Genomic DNA, 20,877 nt, shown 5'->3' on the forward strand with positions numbered 1-20,877 from the left:
GAAAGCTAAACATTTCTGAAAAGTAGACAAAATTCAGAATTCAGCAAGGGGTAATTTGTTTAGATCCTACAACGGTTTCCTACAGAAAATGACAGCTGAAATGAAAAAATATTGAAATTGAGGTGAAAAAAACAGGTATTTTTCTCCACGTTTTAATCTGTAACTTTTTCCTGCGCTGTCAGATTTTTGAAAGCAATATACCGTTAAGTCTGCTGGACTCTTCTGGTTGCGGGATATATAGGGCTTGTAGTTCATCAAGAACCCTAGGTACCCAGAGCCAATAAATGAGCTGCTCCTTGCAGTGGGTTTTCATTCTATACCGGGTATACAGCAATTAGTTTCCTGAAATATAAAGAGTGAAAAATAGGTATCAAGAAAACCTTTGTATTTCCAAAATGAGCTCAAGATAAGGTGTTGAGAAGCAGTGGTTATTTGCACATCTCTGAATTCGGGGTGCCGGTACTAGCATGTGAATTACAGGGTATTTCTCAAATAGACGTCTTTTTTACACACTTACATTTGGAAGGAAAAAATGTAGAGAAAGACAAGGGGCAATGCCACTTATTTTGCTATTCTGTGTTCCCCCAAGTCTCCTGATAAAAATGGTACCTCACTTGTGTGGGTAGGCCTAGTGCTCGCGACAGGAAATGCCCCAAAACACTACCTGGACACATCAAAATTATCAAATACAAAACTACCTGTTTTTGTGTGTGTGTTGGGGGTGGGGGGGGGGTTTTGGTCCTGGGCTCAGCAGCCAAACCCAGCCATTTCTGAAAACTAGACACCCGAGGGATTCCAGGGAGGTGTGACTTGTGTGGCTCCTCCAATGTTATTTTACCCAGATTCCATTGCAAACTTCAAATTTAGTTAAAAGATCCTATTTTTCCCACATTTCTGTGTGGGATCAATGCACTGGGACAAATTTCATACCACCCAACGCTCCCCTCAGTCTCCCGGTAAAAATGATAACTCACTTGTGTAGGTGGGCCAAGTGCCTGTTACAGAGAAGAGCCAAAAACATGTTGAAATTGAGGGGGAACCAAAGGGGTCCAAAAGGGCAGTTTGGAAAAAATCATTTTTAGGCTGACAAGTGCAACAGAATTTTTATCGGTATAGATGAGACAATGTTGGGTGGTAGAATTTTGTGGATTCCTGCAGATTCTGGAAGGTTCCCTCACAAAATGTGGGGAAAATGTGTGATTTCCAGCAAAGATGAGGTTTGCAGGGCATTGTGAATAAGAAAATTGTGCAGGGTGCATGTGAAGCACACCACCCTGGAATCACCCAGATGTTTAGTTTTCAGATTTGTCTAGGTCGTGTGGATTTTTCTACATGGCAGCGTCCCAAAAGTCAAAAAAGTGCAGCCCTCACTATTCCAAGTGGGACGATTTTGAGAGTTACCAAGCTCTCATGGCCCAAATGTAAAACCAAAACCCAAAATAATCAAATGTCCCTTGCTTGCCGTGGGATAAGATGTTTTAGTATGTGGGGAGAGAGCTGAAAGACTGTTACCCCCTTCTGTTGGGGTGCGGGCATAACCAGGCTCATACTGGTTGTTTGTCACCACCCCACAATTTTTTAGTTTTTTTTAATTCTCTGGCATCTAGTAGACTTTCTGCCACCCACCACCCGGGTGTGGATTGGGGGTAATTGAACAACTTTGGCCCCACTTATTTGGGGTGGGGGTATGGCTCCACCCTCTTATTTAAAAAAAAAAAAAAAAAAAAAAAACAAACTTCCCTGGTCTCTGGTAGGCTTTCTGCCAGTTGGGGGCAGATGGGCTTTCAAAAAGTGGGACAATCTGCGCCAAAGGGGGGCAGACATGGCCAACTGTAATGTGCCTCCATGGGGAGCGACCCTTGCCCAAGGTGCTTCCCCCCCCCTCCAAACAAAACACACCAATTCCTGGTGTCTACAGGTTTTCTAACCCCGCCACCCCCTAGGGGCAGATTGGCCTAATTATATTAGGCTGATCTGCCCCCAAATGCCATAATAATGATTTGGCCCCCTGAGGAGCTGCCCTTGCCCAAGGGGCTGCTCCCCTTAAGCGTAAGTATATAAAAATAAAAAAATTCCCTGGTGTCTAGTGGTTTCTACCCTGGGGAGGGCGGGTTAAGATATTGGCCTAAAAACAATTTGGCCCCCCAGGGAGCAACCCTTGCCTAAGGGGTCGGTCCCCACACATATAAGAAAAAAAAAATTCTTCCATTCCCCACCCCGGGGTGCAGACCAGCCTAATTATATTAGGCCGATCTGCCCGGGGGGGGGGGGGGGTGGAAGGAGGATTGGCAAAAAAAAATTGGCCCTTGGGCATGACAATTTAAAAAAAATTAAAGAAATTCCATGGTGTCTAGCGGGCATTCGGCCTTCAGAAATGCTGAGGCATAAAAGGAGAGGAAACGCTTTCATGCCTTTCTCGGCCTCTTCAGTGATCGGAAGAGAAATGCAAACGCATTTCTCTTCCGCTCGCGCGGAGTGGCAGGCCTCTGATGAGGTCAGCACGCGCGATCACTCGCTGACGTCATCATAAGCCATGGGAGGGGGGGGGCGTGGGAATCGGTGGTGGAAGGGGAAGCGATTCCTCTTCCAACCTTGACCTGGGGGTGGCGGCCCTCGGGGAAGCGCTAGCCCCCCCATCCACCCCCACCCCCGCAGGGCCGTAATGGTTATGTCCGTGGCACCTGAGAAGCGCAGCCAAGGACGTAACCATTAAGTCCGTGGCTTACAAGGGGTTAATGGAACAATATTAATTACTTTTCAAGGATTTGGAATGTCACCTGTAGCATAACACCTCTTGCATACTTAAATTAGCAAAAATAAACATAAAGCACTTTTAAATGGTTTCTAGTGCTGTCAATTTCTGACTAATAATCAACGCCACTGGCATTATGTGGCAGAGAAAGGTCAACTTATGCAGCAAGCTTGATCACATTATTCAACAAGAAAAGTCAAATAATGTGGCACATTTGTTCTTAGTATTATTTCGTTATTGTGTAATTATTATGCTTGTTAACACTGTCTGGTATTGTTAGCAGCAGTTTAACACGCAGATATAGCAATTAGCTAAAAAAAGTTCACCAGTCAACCTTTGCAAAGGGCCTTCTACTGCGCGGCTTTGCTGCATTTTCAGAAACTTTTGAACCGTTTGAGCTAGAAACAATTTTTTTTGTTAAAATCTTCAGATTATGCAGCAGATGATGGATTATGTGGCAAATGCAACAAATCCATAATTGTGCAAAAAAAAAAACACACAGCCACATAATTCCAGTGATCCTGCTAATAATTGAAGTAAACAAAGGAAGAATAGTGATGTTACAAATAAATGCATGCAATTTTGTTCAAAGTCTATCTCGTATCAGGTCCGGGCCTTTGCAGCCTCTTAAAGCAACAACAAATGGTTGTTATTTTTTTCTTAGAAAGTTGGCAACCCTAGTAAGAGCCTGTGAATATGCTGATCCAAGTAAATTGTTTGGCACGCAAATCGTGCAACAAACAACATCCGGAAATATGATAGTCAATTCAAAACGTTATTTTTTTTTCTCCCCAACATGTGGGGGCATATCACCTTAGTACATAAGATTGTCTATCACTTTAAACTAGCACTTTAAAAAAACATGACTCAATGTATTGAGACTCATTTATTGAAAGTGATAGTTTTAATTGAACCTAGAACCGTTTATGCCCTTCTCCTGTCCTGATAACAAAGCCATTAGTGCATTAAAGGCAATTCAGACGTTGCTTGTACCCTGAATGTGGCCTACATTCTTATCATACATGAAGCAACATTATAGTCTCTCATGTTACAGTGATGAAAAAGGAGGTATAGGGAAACACAATATTTGCCTAGGATCACATAATTTGATCGAGCAGAGAAGTTAGGTCTAAATCATAGGTTTTCTGGTTACACATTGTGAAATTCAGCTACAAAACACATATATTTCTCACTACAGGTTTACATTAAAGGCTAATACTCTGTCTCAGTGCTTGAAATGGAAAAATAGAAGTGCAGGTACTCTGTACCAGAGTACCTGCTTATTTCTGAGAAGTGCGGGTACTCTCCAACTAAAAGTACTACATTTTTATTGAGAAGTGCAGGTACTCTTCCTCTCAAAATAAAAAAATTGCCGGTACTCTGTATTGGACAGTACCGGCCTATTTAAAGCACTGCTCTGTCTTTAAATATTTTCTATCTACTCAAAGACAAACACAGGTCACCCACTTGGGCTGGGGTAATCCTAATATGTCTAACAGTGATCCTATGGGACACATTTGTCTTATTACCACGTGAAATAATCCAAGGTAATGGAACTGACAATAATGCATTTGGGCACAGTTGTGATATCCACTCAATGGATACAAATACAACAAGCCTCTCTCTTCTATGGAAGAATGCTTTTCTCACATAAAACAAAATGGTACAGTACATAACATGATGATGGGGCTGACGTGGCAGTGCTAAACAAGATGTGAAGATAATTTACAGGATCACATAAAAACACTAGTTGCATCCAAGATTGTTATACCACACCAAGACATCACAAATTATGCAAACCCCACACCCCATACGTTTGCAGTGCATTCCCATTGAATTACATTACAACCAAGGGTGTGTTTATCGATGTTTCAACCTGATCAGCAATTGGTGTGTCTTATCAGGAGTAGTGTCATCTGTTTAGACAGCCAGAAGGAGGAAAAGATGACATGGCCCTTATATGTACCATGGTCCACATATGATAGTCCTCTACTGGTATTAAAGAAGGGGAGTGCAAATGTGATGCCATAATCATTGTAAAAATGGGTTGCATATCAAATTGAAGAGGCCACTCCAGAGGCCTCTTTTCCCCTTAATCATTTCTACAAATGATATACACAAAATAAAACGGATAGGTTTATCCATAATAGTTGACGAGTATTAGGGAAGATGCTGTTTAAAACAACACTTGCCCTCTGTGAATTAAGTGGTGTGTTAACAATTGGAATTGAAAAGTAAGATAACCAACCTCCTAAAGGAGGTTCCAATTTGAGTGCGAAACAGTGTAGAGTCAAAACCAGCCGTCTACTCAATATTGAACACATACATCCTGTTAATCTTCAATTAAAGGGAATGATGATCTAAATTCTGTGACTATATCTATAAAAAGAGAATAAAGTCTCAACACCCCTGTTAATGTCCTGCAATAAGGATCCAAATATGTTCGTGCTGGCTCAGTTGATCAATGAAACTACTAGACAGCACATCTTGAAATGCAAGATATTGCTGAAGTATACAGTACCTCAATTTCCAAAAAATTACTGAATCACATAACGACTGGGCCCAAATTATGGACAAACACAAAAATAATGACATATTGGAAAACCTGTTTCTGCAAATTGCATCCCTATATTATTAAACGCAGTGTGCCTTGTGAGCATTTCAGTGTTTTATCACCACCACAGTCCCCAAAATCAACATGGTGAAAAAGAAGAATAATAGTTGCGCAGCCTCAGGTAAATGAAGAGCTCAGATACTGTCCGCCCAATGGTGTCATGTATCACTTGGAGTTAAGTGATCAGGTAACATAGAAACATGTAAAACTGACCGGCCACGTGCTGTTTGGGGAAAATAAACACAGAAAACTGGGAGCAGTCAGAGTTAGGAGGAACCCAGAGGCACGGCAAACTCATGTAAAGGACCAGGGGAACAAAATAGACAACTGCGTGTTATTCAATATTCAAAATGTGAACGCCGGTTCTGCCATTTTAAGTTGGGGATTTGTCTTCAATTTAAAGAGAAAAAAAAATCAAGGATAGGATTTGCACAAACAGTTAAAAAAGGAAGGGGAGAGTGGAAATGTACAAAGAGAGAGAAAAAAATGAAAGGAGAAGAGCCAAAGGTCATGCATAGTGTGGATTGGGCGTAGGCCGTGACTACAGATGCGGTCCGGTGCTCTACTTGCAGTGAACACAGCTAAGGCTGTGCGTTCCATGGGCTGCCCTCTGGGTCCACCATCATGCACAGGGATGTAATCAATTATGTCATTTCAGATGAGATCTCACCATGGCCTGAGCTTAAGTTATAGTTACTTCATTTAACTGTGTAACTGGTTAATTTCAGAGTTTAGGTTAAGTTTAAAAAGTTAAGCCAACCCACCAGATACCCATTCACATTGCGAGACACATTTGATACCAAAAGGGGGCCACACTGGCTCCCACAAGAATCCCATGGGATCACAGTACCAGGAAAATAAATGAACTTGTCTCGCTGGAAATTTCCTCTCAACAGGGGGCTATGGGTTCAGGGTGCTCCATTCCATGCCTGTACTTATTCTTTTTTTTTTTTTCCCCCGTTTTTATTTTAAGAGCACAAGGACAGGTCCTTATGTAATGGAGGCCACAATGCTTTTTATCATGTTGCGGTCAACCAATTAAAGCTTATGCTCTGCGGGACTCACAGCAGCGGGGCAGCCAACTGGGGGGAAAAAAGCCCTATCCACTAATTTGAAGTTGCCTGCAGGAGTCCTCCTGTGTACCCAACCATCCAGCTAAGGGGGAAGGAGGTGGGGGGGGTGGGTGTTGTGTGATTGTGTGTATAAGATTGGAAAAAAAAACAGAGAGAGAAAAAGTGAGAGGGCGAGCGATAGAGTTTGTTTAGGCTTTGATGGATGATATACTCAGAATGAGATATTTCTGGACTAATTGGAAAGGAAAATGTATTTATCAATTAAATAATGGTATCACCTTTCAGTATGGACCTTTGAATTAGAGTCCCAAGGAGGTGGCGGTTCTCGAGGCTACAGGGGGACCAAAGTGCCCCTCTCACGACATTAAAAAGATAAATGACCATGGGACCTGGCCCACCCGGCCTCACATAAGCAAGCAATGGAGCCCACACTTGCTTTCTGTTTGTGTGTTTTTTTGTTTTTGTTTTTTTTTGTTGTTTTTTTTGTTTTTGTTTTTACGGATCTCCAGCAACTCTGGCTAAAAATGTTTTTTTAAAACAAATGCTTTTTTGCTCGGGGGAGGGAGGTCCCTCTAAGACCCCCGCACCAGAGCTAAGGAAGGGGTCAGGGTGTCTCTACCCTGGCCCCTATTCTTATATTTTTCTACTTTTTTTTTTTTTTTCTGGAACTCTGCTGAAGCCAGTCCCAACATGGCCGCCACCACTTCCTTGTTGAAGTCTTGGTAGCCAATCGGATATCAGCACGAGATCAGGACGGTTTGCGAACCCTTCGCATCCCTTTATATACAAATTTGGATTTTCTTTCGTTTGTATAAAACTACTGAAATAAATGACAAAAAAATTTCACTCTATGGACCAAGAGCTACTTTTTTTGCCAAAATTGGATTAATTCCGTAAATTGGTTCAGGCGCTATCTCTGTTCAAAATTCCTATGGAAAAATAAATGGAGGGTGAAAAGCATTTTGGGAACCCCCTTTTTTTCTCGTGCCCTGCTTGAGGAATCACCCCAAAACTTTCTAGACAGACGATGAAGTGAGCATTGTATTTTGTTGAAACATTTTGTGAAAATCAGGGGTGTGGAATTAAACAAAATATCTACTTGTCTTTGTGACAGGTTGCTTCATGAATCTACTTGTCCTGTAAAAAAAAAAAAATCTACTTGTCCCTTTGGTGCCATGTAGTGGCTGCAATCTCATTACATAAGAGCTCTGATAATAGTTTTCCTGATTATGCCAGGGCCAATACTATACTAGGGCTTGAATACTAGAAATGTTTGCATTTTGCCACCATTCCACAGATCTACATACTGGGGCTGGAGTAGCAGTAAGCAATAGTTCCAGGCCAGGGTTGGTATGCTATTTTCAGTCTGTGCAAAGCTGCTCGCATATTTCACCAGCTCTTCTCTAAACTTTTCCCATACTGAGAAAAGTTGGACATTTTCTCCCGACAAGGGCAGAAGTCAAACTTCTTCCAGAGTTGGGGAAAAGAATTGGTTGGAGCATATTGCTCGTACTACACTTCACAAATATTTTCTAGGAGTACAGTTTCCTGGTCTTCTTCTGTAAGTTCTGCATTCATGAAATAGATAAATCTACACTAATGCAAAGGCATATATTGTGGGTGCACTTTTGTGACTTTCTTTAAGAATAGGTCTCCTAATTAGGCATGGTGTTAACCAAGACCTTTTTGTTTTGATTAAAATTCTATCTCCCTCTCTGTCCATCTTTCTACTGCTTTAACTATGAGTGACAGCATTCTGCCCTTTCACAAGGAGTAAATTTGTTGAATGCCAGGAACTACTGTGGCAATGTATGCTTTTTGAGACCAAAAGTAATTTTGCTTTTAACCAATGTTTGTTACTTTGGTGAGGGCCTGGCAGCTCCCACAACAATGAAGTTTTACAAAATCCATGTGAAAACAAGACACGGATTTCCAAAACCAAGACTGGTCCCCAGTGTTGGACCTATTGACTTTGCCAATGCTTGTTTATTTTCATATTTCCCATAATCTTGTTGAAACTAGTTACACTATTTTCCAGTATGAATATTTTCTGGAAATACTAGCATGCATAAACACATTTTACTACGTGATGCTCCAAAGAAATGGTACCTAAAATTTCACAATTATTTAGCAAAACATTTGTTTTCTAAATGAACTTTTATCTTGAAAGCAAAGAATCATCAATCTTGCTTTCAAGCTTATGCAGATATTTGCATCTACAGTGTTCCACTCTATTCCTCAACACTGTACTCTGCACCACTGTAATCTACACTACTCAACTGCACTCTATGCCACTATTTTACTGTGCACCACTGTACTGTACACGATTGCTCTGTTCAGCACTCATATCTACTGTGCACCACTGTACTGTACGCCACTGTGTTCTACACCAATGGACTCAATGCCACTCTGCTGTACAACAATTCACTTTACCCCACTCCAAGAAACTCTACTTTGCACCACTGTACTTTTTGCCAATTCACTCTACGCTACTCTGATGTGCTCTATGCCACCGCACTCTACCCTGCACCACTGCACTTCAAGCCACTTCACACTACTCTGAAAGAGTCAACGCCACTCCATTCCACTCTGCACCACTCCACCCTGTGTCACTCTGCGCCACTCTACGCCACTTCACTCAATAGCACTGTACTAGGACACTCAATGACGCACTACTCAATTAAACTCTACTTCTCTCTACAACACTTCACTCTAGACTACTCTGTGCCCCTCCACTCTATGCCTCTCCAACCTACAACACTATTCCACTCTACATTGCTCTAATGTACAACACTCTACGCCATTTACTCCACTCTATACCACTCCACTCTGGCACTTTACTTCTTTCTCCACTGTACTCCACGACATTTCACTACACTGTTTGGCTCTTCAATCTAATACACACTATGACACTTGACTCCATTCTGCGGCCCCTACAGTCAATAGCTTTTTTACTCCGCTCTACACAACTTTCTCTACTCTACTCCACTCCGTGCCACTTTACTCCTGTCTGTGACACACAACACCACTCTGATTATCTGTGTCATTCTACTCTACAAATCTGTGCCACTCCACAACTCTTTATGCCACTGTGCCAGTCCACTCTGTGGCTCTTCACAAGAATCTACTCTGCTCTGTGCTACTTTACTCCACTCTACACAACTACCTCTATGCTAATCCACATTACTTTAATCCACTCTGCGACACTCCACTCTATGACATTGTGCCACTCCACAACACTCTACTCCACTCTACTCAACGCTACAACATTCTACCCCACTCTAAGCCTTTCAACTCTACCCCTGCCACTCCACTCTCCATTCGGTCCCCTTATCCACCACAATAAATGGTGGGCCCCTTTCTTTACTGGCTTTTGGGTCACTGGTGAGTAAGGCCAATGAATTGCTGAGATTCGGTAAAGATATTTAACCACGAATCCCACCACATGAATGCGCTCCTCTCAGACCTGGGCCAATAAGCATTTTTCTTTCTCATTTTGTTCTGCAGAAAATCCAGTCTGCTTTTGTAAAGTTATTACAATTTTGAGAACTAGATGTGCAGGTGCACACTGTGAGCTGTCTGAGTATTAAGAACCAGGGGCCAGATGTAGCAAAGGGTTTTTCCCATTCTGTGTCAATGAGAAAATGTGTGCGTACATATGGCCCCAAATGCCTTTGTATCTGATGTGAACCCAACCCTCCCTTTTACTGCCGTTAATATCTCCACTGAGCAGCTAAATACTGTGGGTAGCTAAGGGAGAGTCAGGAGGGGAGAGAGCTGGGAGAACACAGGTGTTATCGTCCCTTTTAAAGGCGGTTTGTGGAAGCCTCTCTCTTGATGATTGCTGCTCTCAATTTAAGAGCAGGCAGGCTTGTTCAGCGGCTTCTATTTCAAAGTCATTCATAGGATGAATGCAAACTGGATGCAAGAAAACTCATTCATGTGGATTGGTGTTTGGAAAAATTGTATTGGAATGAGCTTTCATCTTAAATTTTTAGAGGACAAATTTACTTTAAGGCTTAACTGCATACCTAATTAAGGGCGGCACAGTAGTTAACCAATAATTCTGCGACTGGTACTATTATGTTTGTTGCGAAAGACCAGGAGACATCCCCAACAAACAGGCTCAAGTAGCGTGTATGGAAGCTGGTACCTGTAGATGATGGAAGCGAGGGTACTGCACCAAAACAACCTGCTTGGCTATGCAGGAGAATCAGAACCGAGTATAAAAAAAACACAGGGGGAAAAAACAAACGTGAAGGACGGTTAGGACATGTGCAGCAGTAAAGCACCTTAGCAAAGCACACAGTTGGCAGTCATTGAGCAAATGCTCTAAGCACCTTTTTGGGCCAGTGGGCACGTGCTGACCCAGAAGTAGAGGTCCAAGACCCAGGAACTCCTGCCTATCTGCATAGTGTCCAGTAGACTCTTAACCTAACGCCTTAAGGCCATCATCTTCTTTTCCATAAATTCTAATCTCTCCAACTAAGTCTTAATCTATTCCTGACTCACAGTTTGAATATTGATTATAATTGGTGGGAGTGCACCACACAGCCAGGTAAATGCAGAACTAAGCCAGATAATGCTAAAAATTACAAAATTGCTGAGTTTGTTTTCCTTTCTCTGGCCTAATTTTGACTGTGTCTTTGTATTTTGCATTTTGACTTACAGCAATGGCATCTGAAATTGGCCCTGACTCAGCTGTCCACGCCAGCAACCCTGTCCTGGAGCGCTGCCTTGAGGTGTTGCGTAGTGCCAAAGATGACAATGAGCAGTTTGCAGCTCTTCTGCTGGTAAAGATTCATATTTATTTTACTGTTAACAAAATATTTCCGACAGTTTGAATGCATCTTCAGGACCAAAGATCGTAAAAGTTAAGAGTGGACATTTGTAGGATGGCCATTGCCTTTTTTTGGGGTTAGGGTTTGCTTGTGCGGTGCTTGTGAGATCTCATGTAAACAAAAAAAAACAAAAAAAAGCTTAAAACAATCTTAGAGCCTGCTCATTACTTACCATTGGTTGGCTCTGATGTCACTCTTGTTAATTTGCTCCTTATTGTCACTCTTGTTTCTTTGCCTCTTATTGGTCAGAGCCTTGTTTTGGCTTCCTCCTGGGGCTTTGTGTGTGCCATTGCTGTGGAGCATGGACCAAGTACAGCTTCCCGTCTGAATGTATAAATGAAAACCTATGGAGCGCGCATATGCCCGTAGGCATCTTGGCGCTGGCAACAAGGGAGAGGGCATTAAGCTGCAGTAAGCAAAAGCCTAGTGAAACTACCTGGAGTATCACCTAAACAATGTATTTGAAATCAGCCCCGTTTTAAGGGATTTCCGAAAGATGGACAGGCTATTTGGGGTTTTCAGGTGCATAGGTAGCCCATTCCATAGTTTTGCAGTGGAGAAGATAAAACTTCTTCCTCCACAGGTTGCTTTTTTGAATTGTTTTGTACCACTAAGTTAAATGAATGGGTAGAACGAAGTGTTCTTGTGGGAACATACTATTTGAAGTCGTTTTTTTAATATTTAGTGCTTTAGTCACGAAGGGCCTTGTGCATAGTATACAGGGCCTTAAAGATGATTTGCTTTTTTACTAGTAACTAGTGTAGTTTGGTTAATGACTGAGATATGTGTTGAAATTTTCGGATGCATAACAAAAGACCGGTAGATGCATTCTGAAGAATTTGTAGTTTGTTGAGCACTCTTTGTTGAATATTAACCTACAGGGCGTAACAATTGTCAATTTTAAATGGGACTCTGGCAACCACCACACATTTTTGGAGGTCCAAGGGAATACAGGGGATTATTATTATTATATTTTCTTTTTGTATTCTCAAGGTGTAGAAGCATGACAAAGTAACATAGTTGATTTGGTGAAAAATTTCAGCTTATCGTCAAAAATAACTCCAAGGTTTTTAACCTTTTTGGAGGGGCTGGTGGCGTTCCGAAGTCGCAAGGCCACCAAGTAGGTGACCTAAATGATGTATCATTTCGAAACAGCAGAACCTCAGGTTTTACTAGAATTCAGTTTGAGGCAATTTTTTCTCATCCAACAACCTACTTCTAATAGACAGTCATTAAATATACTGGCTACGACTGTGTGGTCTTTTTAAATGGATATTACAATCTGAGTGTCGTCTCCGTACGACACCAGAGAGAAACCAAAAGAGCTGATCAGTCTGGCTAGAGGTGTCACACAAATATTCAAAAATGTGGACTCGGTGAAGAGCCCTGCGGTACTCCGCAAGGGAGAAAGAAAGGTTTAGAAGAATGATCTCCTAGCTCAACCGACTGTTCTCCATCTATAAGAAAGGAACTAAAGAGAGTCAGGACAGAGTCTTTTATTCCTGTACTCTTTAGACGGGATAACAACACAGAATGGTTTACAGTGTTGAACACGGCCGACAAATAACATTTAAAAAAAATAACCACTGCCTTGCCACCATTGTCCATAATTATTCTCACATCTTTGGTGGGAACAACCAAGGCAGATTCTGTACTATGATTAGATCGAAACCCAAATTGGTTAGGGTCAAGAATATTATTGATGTTTAAAAAATGGGAAAGTTTCAAATTCATGGCTTTTCTACTAGTTTAGCTGGGAATGCGATTCTGGAAATTGGGCGATAACTGCTGACTTCCAACGGGTTCAGCTTGGATATTTTTAGTACAGTAGACTAGAGCAGTGGTCCCAACCTGTGGTCCGTGGACGCCCAGGGTTCTGCGACACATTTCCAGGGGGTCCGCAGGCCAGGGCTGGGAGGAAGGCACTTCTCCAGCTGGGGCCTCTGACAAACACGTGCATGCATGTTTTCCTATTCATTACTTCCATTGTTGAGCAGTTTTAAACGCACTGCAAAGCTCCTTGCACTGCCAAAATAAAAGCATCAAGCTAACTCAAGTGATTAATGTATCTGCTGGAGAGAGATGGGAGTTTTGTGTAGTGGCAGTTTTGACTCAAAGGTAGCTCAGATGGTGAATATGCCTGCTGCAAAGAATGTGTATCATGCAGAGAACAGTATTTTATGTGCAGGACACAATGGGTTACTGCTTTTGTCACAGAGATTCTTTTGTTACTATGCAGTTCATAATTGTAATCTAGCACAGTGAGCTGTGAACTGCCATTAAAGAGCTGCATGCAAACTGCATGGCACAAATTAGAAAGTTTTTTTTTTTCCTAGTCTTTCATTTTCCTTATGCTGCTTAAAAAAAGGTTTGCTTGTGTAGAAATACATTTTTATTGCTAATGCAGTGCTTAATTTGTTCTTTTTGTTTCCTGTGCTGAGCACCAGCACTTATTTTTGAGGGCTGGGGCTTATTCTTCTGCCTCAAGCGTTTGCTGCGAGCAAAAGGCACATATGGGAAAGACAGAGGAAGGAAAAACGAAAAAGTGTCACAAAGGGAGAAAGTAGAAAGCCGCTAGAGTGAGCTGAAGTGGCAGGGAGTGGCTTTATATGGATTGAAGAGTCCTGAGATGGCTTCAGGATTATGTTGCCTCAGTATTCCATGTACCCACATTTAATTGCAGCAGCTGCATGTTTAAGAGGAGGGCTTTGGGCACCGGCACGTTTTTATTTACAAATTAAGCACTGCACTAATGTCATTGCTAATCACTGTGCTGTGTTCTGAATCCTAAGGCCCATATTTATATTTTTTTAGTGCCGCTTTTTGACGCAAAATCGGCGCAAACTTACAAAATATAATGGTATTTTGTATGTTTGCGCAGTTTTTGTGTCAAAGAATGACGCAGATACGGCACAAAAATGTATAAATATGGGCCTAAGTTTGTGCTTCTCCGGACCAAGCACTCTTAGAAAATGCCTACCCGTGTGGATGGCATGTGAATCCTATACCTTGTAGTCCCCTGTAAAATGCCCTGACACCCTACAGTGGTATGAGAGGTGCTATAAAACAAATGAAGTACATGTGGCAGAGAGGGTAGGGAGAGATGTGAGGCCCTTATGGTTTACTTCCTTTCCCGTTCACTTAGTTATGTGAAAAAGCTTTCTCAGATCTTGCATACCTAAAAAATAAAAACAGAAATCGCTCCGGAAATGTAGAGTCTGACCTGAGGATTCACCTTTCCTAAATAAAACCAAACATTGAAAAGGTAGTTGCCGAGATGCAGCGCCAGCCTTCCGAATAAAATGTTTCGATTTTTGCATATTTTTTCAATATAAAAGAATTTTATCTTTAGTAATTTGCGTATTTGTTTGGTGTGTAGTTGTTATATTTTTTTGCGAATTACTGTTTTAATGTTTGAAAACGAAAACGTCCAAATTGCTGGGGGTCCCTGGCTTCCAGTAATGATTCATTGGTGGTCCTCAGGAGTCGAAAGGTTGGGAACCACTGGACTAGAGGCTTTTTCCCAAGATTTAGGGAAGTATGCTGTTTAGAAGCATTGTGAAGTATGTGGCTAATATTTACGGTGCAAGTTAAAATATATTATTAGGTGGACAGGGATCAGAAGGGGCTCTGATTTGGTTGCTTCAATGAGTCGTATTGCCTGTTTGGTTGCTAAGGAAGAAAACTCCTTTAGCGTTGAGGATGGGGAATTAACTCCTCTAAGTCACCAGAGAGGTCTCTTATTTGATCAGTGGTCAAGAATTTATACACCTCCGTTAACTTTTGATTGAAAAAATTGAGCAAGATTCCCACAAAAAAGTTTGTTTTAGGCCCTGAGAGTTATTATTACTTAAACGGGCCAGGGAACTAACTGTCTGGAAGAGTTCTCTGGCAGAGTTTGTTGTTTCAGTGTTCCTAGTGAAATAGGCTTTTCAGCTAAAATCTTAGATTTATAATCCCTTATGCGTTGACTCTTTCTCTTTCTCGTCAGGATCATAGTTTTTTTGCCATTTTTGTTCTGGTCTGCGACATACTCATTTTTGAGTTCTTAGCTTGTCTGAATACCAGGGGGAAGAGGGGTTATTCCTGTAACATTTTCAGGATTTTATGGGAGCCTGCTGTTCTATCGTTTAGCTGATCCATTTGGTGTAGTTTATGGATGCCACCTCCAGGTCGTTGTCTAACACTGGTTGAGACCCCCTAACGTTATTTTATGCCAGGCTTGTGATTTAATAATGTTACAACCATACCTGATGTGGGTTGGGAAGAGGTAGCTTTAAAAAGGACTGCAGGGTGATCTGACCATATAAGTGGTATTGAGGACACCTCTGTAATTTAAAGGGTTGTTTCAGAAAATTCCATCAAGAGTGTATTCCGCAGAATGAGCAATTGATGGAACCAATTGGGAAAGTCCAATGCTCTTCATATTCACATCCAAATGTTCAGTATCTTTATCTCCTATGGCACCAAGATGAAAATGAAAATTTCTTAATACTGTGAAATTGACCATATGTAGGCCAGATTCCCTGTGTGTGTACCAAAGCTTTTTAAGAAATTAGTTCTAGGACCAGGTGGCCCGTAGATTAATGTGCCATTGAATAAGTAATTTTTGGTTAACTCAAATTGGAAGGTAAGGCCTTCGAAATCGATAGATGTTATAAGTTTATGGCATATATAATACCCACTTCCCCAAATAAAGAACTCTACTAAAAATAATAGAAGTATTCACTTGGCTTAAAATATTCACACTGTTAAAACCATTGGCAACAGTATAAACTGCGATCTGCTAACACATAAAATATAAGCACATCAAATTCAATTTGCAGTTCGTTTCTGTTTTTAAAAACGTCAATAGTCCGTGTAATTACCAGCTTCGCTGCACCTCCACCACGTGCTGAGTAAAATATAGTGTTCCTGATTAAGGAGAGAGAAAGAGGGTCACAGGTAGGCACACTGCTAGAGCGCTGACCCCTCAAGATGGCGTCTCTGCAGTGGCACCAGGACAAGAACAAGCATTGGCAAAGCTAATAGGTTCGGCCTTTGTTTTTTCTATCTAACTGGATTCTAAAATATTAGAAAAAGTTTAGGATAATGTTTGTTTTAAGTTTGATGAAACATTAATAGTTGTTTATTTTGCGATGTGTGTTGGTTTAATAAACAACAACATAAACAACTAACATAAAGCACTTATAGAGTGCATGAGTTTGCAATCTCTCTCACATGCCCCACCCTCCTCCCACTGTTACTGCTTCCTCCCTCATGTTGCTTTACTCCCACTGTTGTGGTTTGTTTCCCTGCCACCACTCCCACTGTCCATGCATTGTTCCCTGCCCTCCTCCCGCTGTCTGTGCTGCTTTGTCTCCCCACCACCATCCCACCCTCCTTCCACTATCTGTTTGGTGTTTCCCACACCCCCACCGTCCTCCTGCTGCAACATGTAACAAATTTGAAAAAGCAAATAGATAGGCTTTGCAGATGTTTGTTTTCCTGGCCATCATCGTAGGATTAAAATGCAGAGAATTATTAAATGTTTGTTTTCAAGTAGTGCATTTATGATCCACCTTATGCTAAAATCAAGTTGTTAATATTTGAAAGAAGTAAAAATACAACACCCATGATGCTATTGTAGCCTGAAATTAATGAAAATCAGACCAGGAAAGCTCCTAAAAAGCAATGAGATCTTACCTCTTTTTGTCTCTGTTCATGCTCTTACTATAGTTTTCGAACGGAATTCTTTTTTTTTTTTCCTTCACATAATTGTGGTCATAGAAGCCAAAACATAACCATCTGTACCCAAACAGTTTTTATGTTTCTGTTTTGTTGGAATAAACCTTGTTGTCAAGATGTTCTATGTCATTTTTATCTAGAACTGATGCTGGAAAATGACTGAAGTGTATCCAAAAAGAAGAACGTGGAAAAGTAAAGCCCACTGAATTGTGTCAGACTAAAAGGGATAACTAGGGCCAATTGAGTCTCATTTTACTGCTTATTGGATTTATATTATGAAAGAGGTTTATTATCTCTGAGACTGGGTTCAGTTCTCGCGTTTTGGTTTCAATAAAATGCTCCTGGAGTCTTTTGAGAATAAAATTGCCTGAAGCGTGATGTTTGCATGTTTCCTTTGATTAAACAAATACTTAAATCATGCTGTAGCCATACACCAGTGCAGTCCAGCATCCCAGCCTCTTCTTGAAAACTTTTGTTACTAATGTACTGCCATTGTCTCTGCTTAGAATGTTTTCTTAGTGTCGTGGATAAATCTCTGACATTGGTTCTGGTCTTCTCATAGACTTTGAGAGCTAGGAAAGAGGAATTGCCTGTCCTTGTGTTGGAGCAAACTAAGTGCAAAAAAAGAAAGCAGCCAGTATGATAGCTCATTGGGTTCGGTGCCTGCTACAGAGATACACGCCACATGCACACAGATAAGTTCTGGCACAAGTCCTGCAGTACAGTGCACAAGGAATAATACTATTTGGCTTACTCTGGTAGCACCCTGCTCGCTTGAAATGTGCTGGTGCCATTGGAGTGCAAGAAATAGTACACACGTGCTTTCATTGTCATTCTCTGCCAGTGAGTACTGCAATATTTATGACAACAATAGTTTCTGGGCTTTGACACAGGTGTGCTTTATCACTTTACAGATGGTTCAACGCTGTCCTAGATCTTATCGCTTAACTTATTTCTCTTGAAAGTACTGTACAACTTATAATGATGAGAAGGCAACAGAGAACAAGACGATGCAGAGAAAAAAATGCATGACCAAAGAGGAGAATGGTGATTTGTTTGCTATGGGAGTGTCGAGGTCTTGTGAGCAACTTGTCGCACACAGATAATTTTTTTTTATTGATTGCCACCAGTTCACCAGTGTTTACCGGCACTGCAAGAAACCACTCCTGATTGCTAACAATTCTTGATTATAAATGCTATGTAGGTCTCTTGAAGGGCCATGCTTGTTTTCTCTTCTGCACTACCCAGAGCGTCGGGCTTCCTTAGCCCTTCCTTAGCATGGGGGCTCTGAAGGAGTGCAAGGCCCACAGTGACAAATATCTGAAGCAATGTGTCAAAAGGAAAAATTCTGCTAACTTCTAGGAATCTGATTAGATTAGATATGTGTGTATCTGAGATACCCTGCGGGTACTTTATAGATTGCATTATGATCTGCAGTTAGTACCTTTAAACTGAAATCATTTGTTCATGGACAGCTAGTTCTATGTTGAATACTGTGTTCATGCATTCATATCTCTTAGTCCTACAGACCAAATGAGCTGGGCATGCAGATACCCATAAACTTCATTGTGACTAAGTAACCAGCTGTAATTTGCTAGGTTATTGACCTTGTTAATCGGGGAAAGATTTAAGGTGGCGTAATATGTCACACATTAATGTTATGCAGGGTTTCTCAGGCTCCAGCATGACACAGAGATACCTTTGTTGCTTCGGTAGGATTTCCTTTATGCACAATACCTGCCGTGCTTCTGCCAGTGGCATTGTAATGCTCCTAGATATACATATTTTGGCTTTCTGCCTGTGAGTTGCTGTGGCACGTTACACTAATGTAATATGTTCACGGTTGTAAGGCAAAATACTGTATACCAAAAAATATGACATTAATTTTGTCCTAAATGTAGTTTACTAAAATATCTCACCATTGGATGTAGGTTTTCTAATACAAACTCCTAGTGGGGGCCAGATTTTTTAAAACAATATGTAGGACACAATATTTATGCAAGATAATATTGTGACTATGATTTTTCGGTACTGTAATATTCCTGCAAACGTTTGCGCAAGTTTCTGGTCCCATCTTATTTGACTAACCTGTCCTTCTTTCTTTCCCCTACTCCTCAGGTGACCAAGGCAGTGCGTGCCGGAGAGGTAGAAGCCCAAACTCGGAAGAAGATATTTGAAGCTGTTGGTTTCACGTTCCCAAACCGCCTTCTTGCTTCCAAGCATACTCCTGAAGGCTGCCCTGATTACACTTTCAGGGCTCTGGGAATTGCCTTGCTGGCCTCGTTCTGTACTGACCCAGAGCTAGCTGCACAACCTGCAGTTCTGAACAAAATCAGTGTGTTCAATGAGGTCCTTGTAGCCCAACGTGATACCAATGATTCTTCCTTCCGGTTCATGATAGATGATACTTACCAGTGCCTGGTTGGTATTGCAGCAGTGCCCGGTGGGCCTAGAGAGTTGGTGTCCAAAGGCACAGTGTCATGTCTCTGCCAGGCCTACTTAAAAGACTGTTATGGCCGGGACCAGGCCTTACATTTACTCACTGGGCTATTGACCTCAATGGAAGCAAAATGTTGGGAAAAAAGTACACCAGATTTAATTGAGCTGTTAAGCTCGCTCAGCAGAGATTTTCACAAGGCAGAAGACCTAAATAAATTCAAACTTTGTGAGGTTTTACATCACTTCTTGCCGCCTGAGCCAGTCCTGCTCGGCTCTGCCCAAGGTGTGCAGTGCCTAAAGAATATGTGTTATGGACTGGCGAGAATACTGCGTAGTAAGTTGAATGCATGCCAGCGGAACCCTGCGCTAAAGCTAGCTGCCTGCCTCACTAACAGCTACAACTCCCAGTGGCTTGTTGCAGGGAAAGGTGCCAAGAGCAGCACGTTCCTGCCACTTCTGGTGAATCTGGCCTGTGTTGAGGTGCGCTTATCTCTTGAAGATCCAGAGCCAACAATTGTAGACACCAATAAGGAGCTGGTCAGCGCCTGTTATGCCATCATCGAAATGGGCATGCAGGAATGCACAAAAGAAGATGCATCACTGTTGACTGATGACCAGAAGCTGCAGCTGGTGAATGTGATGAAGGAAGCATGTGGGGCTGTTATATACTACTTGAAACAGGTAAAAAAAAATGTGTTTGGCGGCAAAATAGTTGTTGTATGGATGAGCAGAGTAAGTAGCAGACCATTTTGCGCTTTGCTGGAACAGGATTGGTGTGTAGGCATGTGAGACTGTTGAACAGTACTTTAAACAGCTTAGAGATTGGCAGATTTCTGTGTCCCAGGTCAGTTATGTTTACATGTGGGGTCACTCGACACTCTATACCCTGTATTGCTAAGTTAAATCTAAATGTTACAGTTGAATCAATTTTCAAAACTGGGATTATGTAAAGTCTCCACCTTCAGCCCTAAATTAGACACACACACTTAATTGGTTGGCGTTAGTGTTATTGCTACACATTCCCCTCCATGCACACATACCGTCCAACGGGGTAGTAACAGGTTCGGGGTATGGAAAGTGCCATGACAGTACAGAGAGGACATATCTGATCATTTCTTAACTCGACCAAAGGCATTGCAAAGAGTGCCTTGTGATTCTTCTGTGTGGTTTTTTTTTTTTTTTTTTTTTTTTTTTTTTTTTCTATTTTGGGCTGGAAATTGGGTTGAGGTCCGAAATTATTTCATGCTCATTTTATCACATAGAGCCTATGCCCAGACTGTCGCTTCAGAATGATATTTTGCTGGAGTGTTGCATATATGTGTGGCCCTCATGGGTTTAATAGCTTGACAATCCCCTTGTCCAGCCCCTCAACTTTCTGCTGGTTCCAGGTAATATGAAGCCCTCCAGCAGATGTTTCTTGGTAGAGCTTGT

The 20,877-nt window shown here is 41.6% G+C and overlaps 1 protein-coding gene across 2 annotated transcripts in view; it reads left to right on the forward strand.

The window, feature by feature from the left end:
* NCDN (neurochondrin) overlaps positions 1 to 20,877 on the forward strand; it is a 66,061-nt gene that overhangs the window by 1,814 nt on the left and 43,370 nt on the right. For both annotated transcript variants that reach the window (XM_069223815.1, XM_069223816.1), the window contains exons 2-3: positions 11,111 to 11,232; positions 19,126 to 20,127. In XM_069223815.1, coding sequence (XP_069079916.1) covers positions 11,113 to 11,232; positions 19,126 to 20,127 — 1,122 coding nt within the window. In that variant the 5' untranslated portion in view covers positions 11,111 to 11,112. The remainder of the gene's footprint in view (positions 1 to 11,110; positions 11,233 to 19,125; positions 20,128 to 20,877) is intronic.

Source organism: Pleurodeles waltl, chromosome 3_1, assembly GCF_031143425.1.
Source record: "Pleurodeles waltl isolate 20211129_DDA chromosome 3_1, aPleWal1.hap1.20221129, whole genome shotgun sequence".
In the NCBI taxonomy this organism is placed as follows: domain Eukaryota; kingdom Metazoa; phylum Chordata; class Amphibia; order Caudata; family Salamandridae; genus Pleurodeles; species Pleurodeles waltl.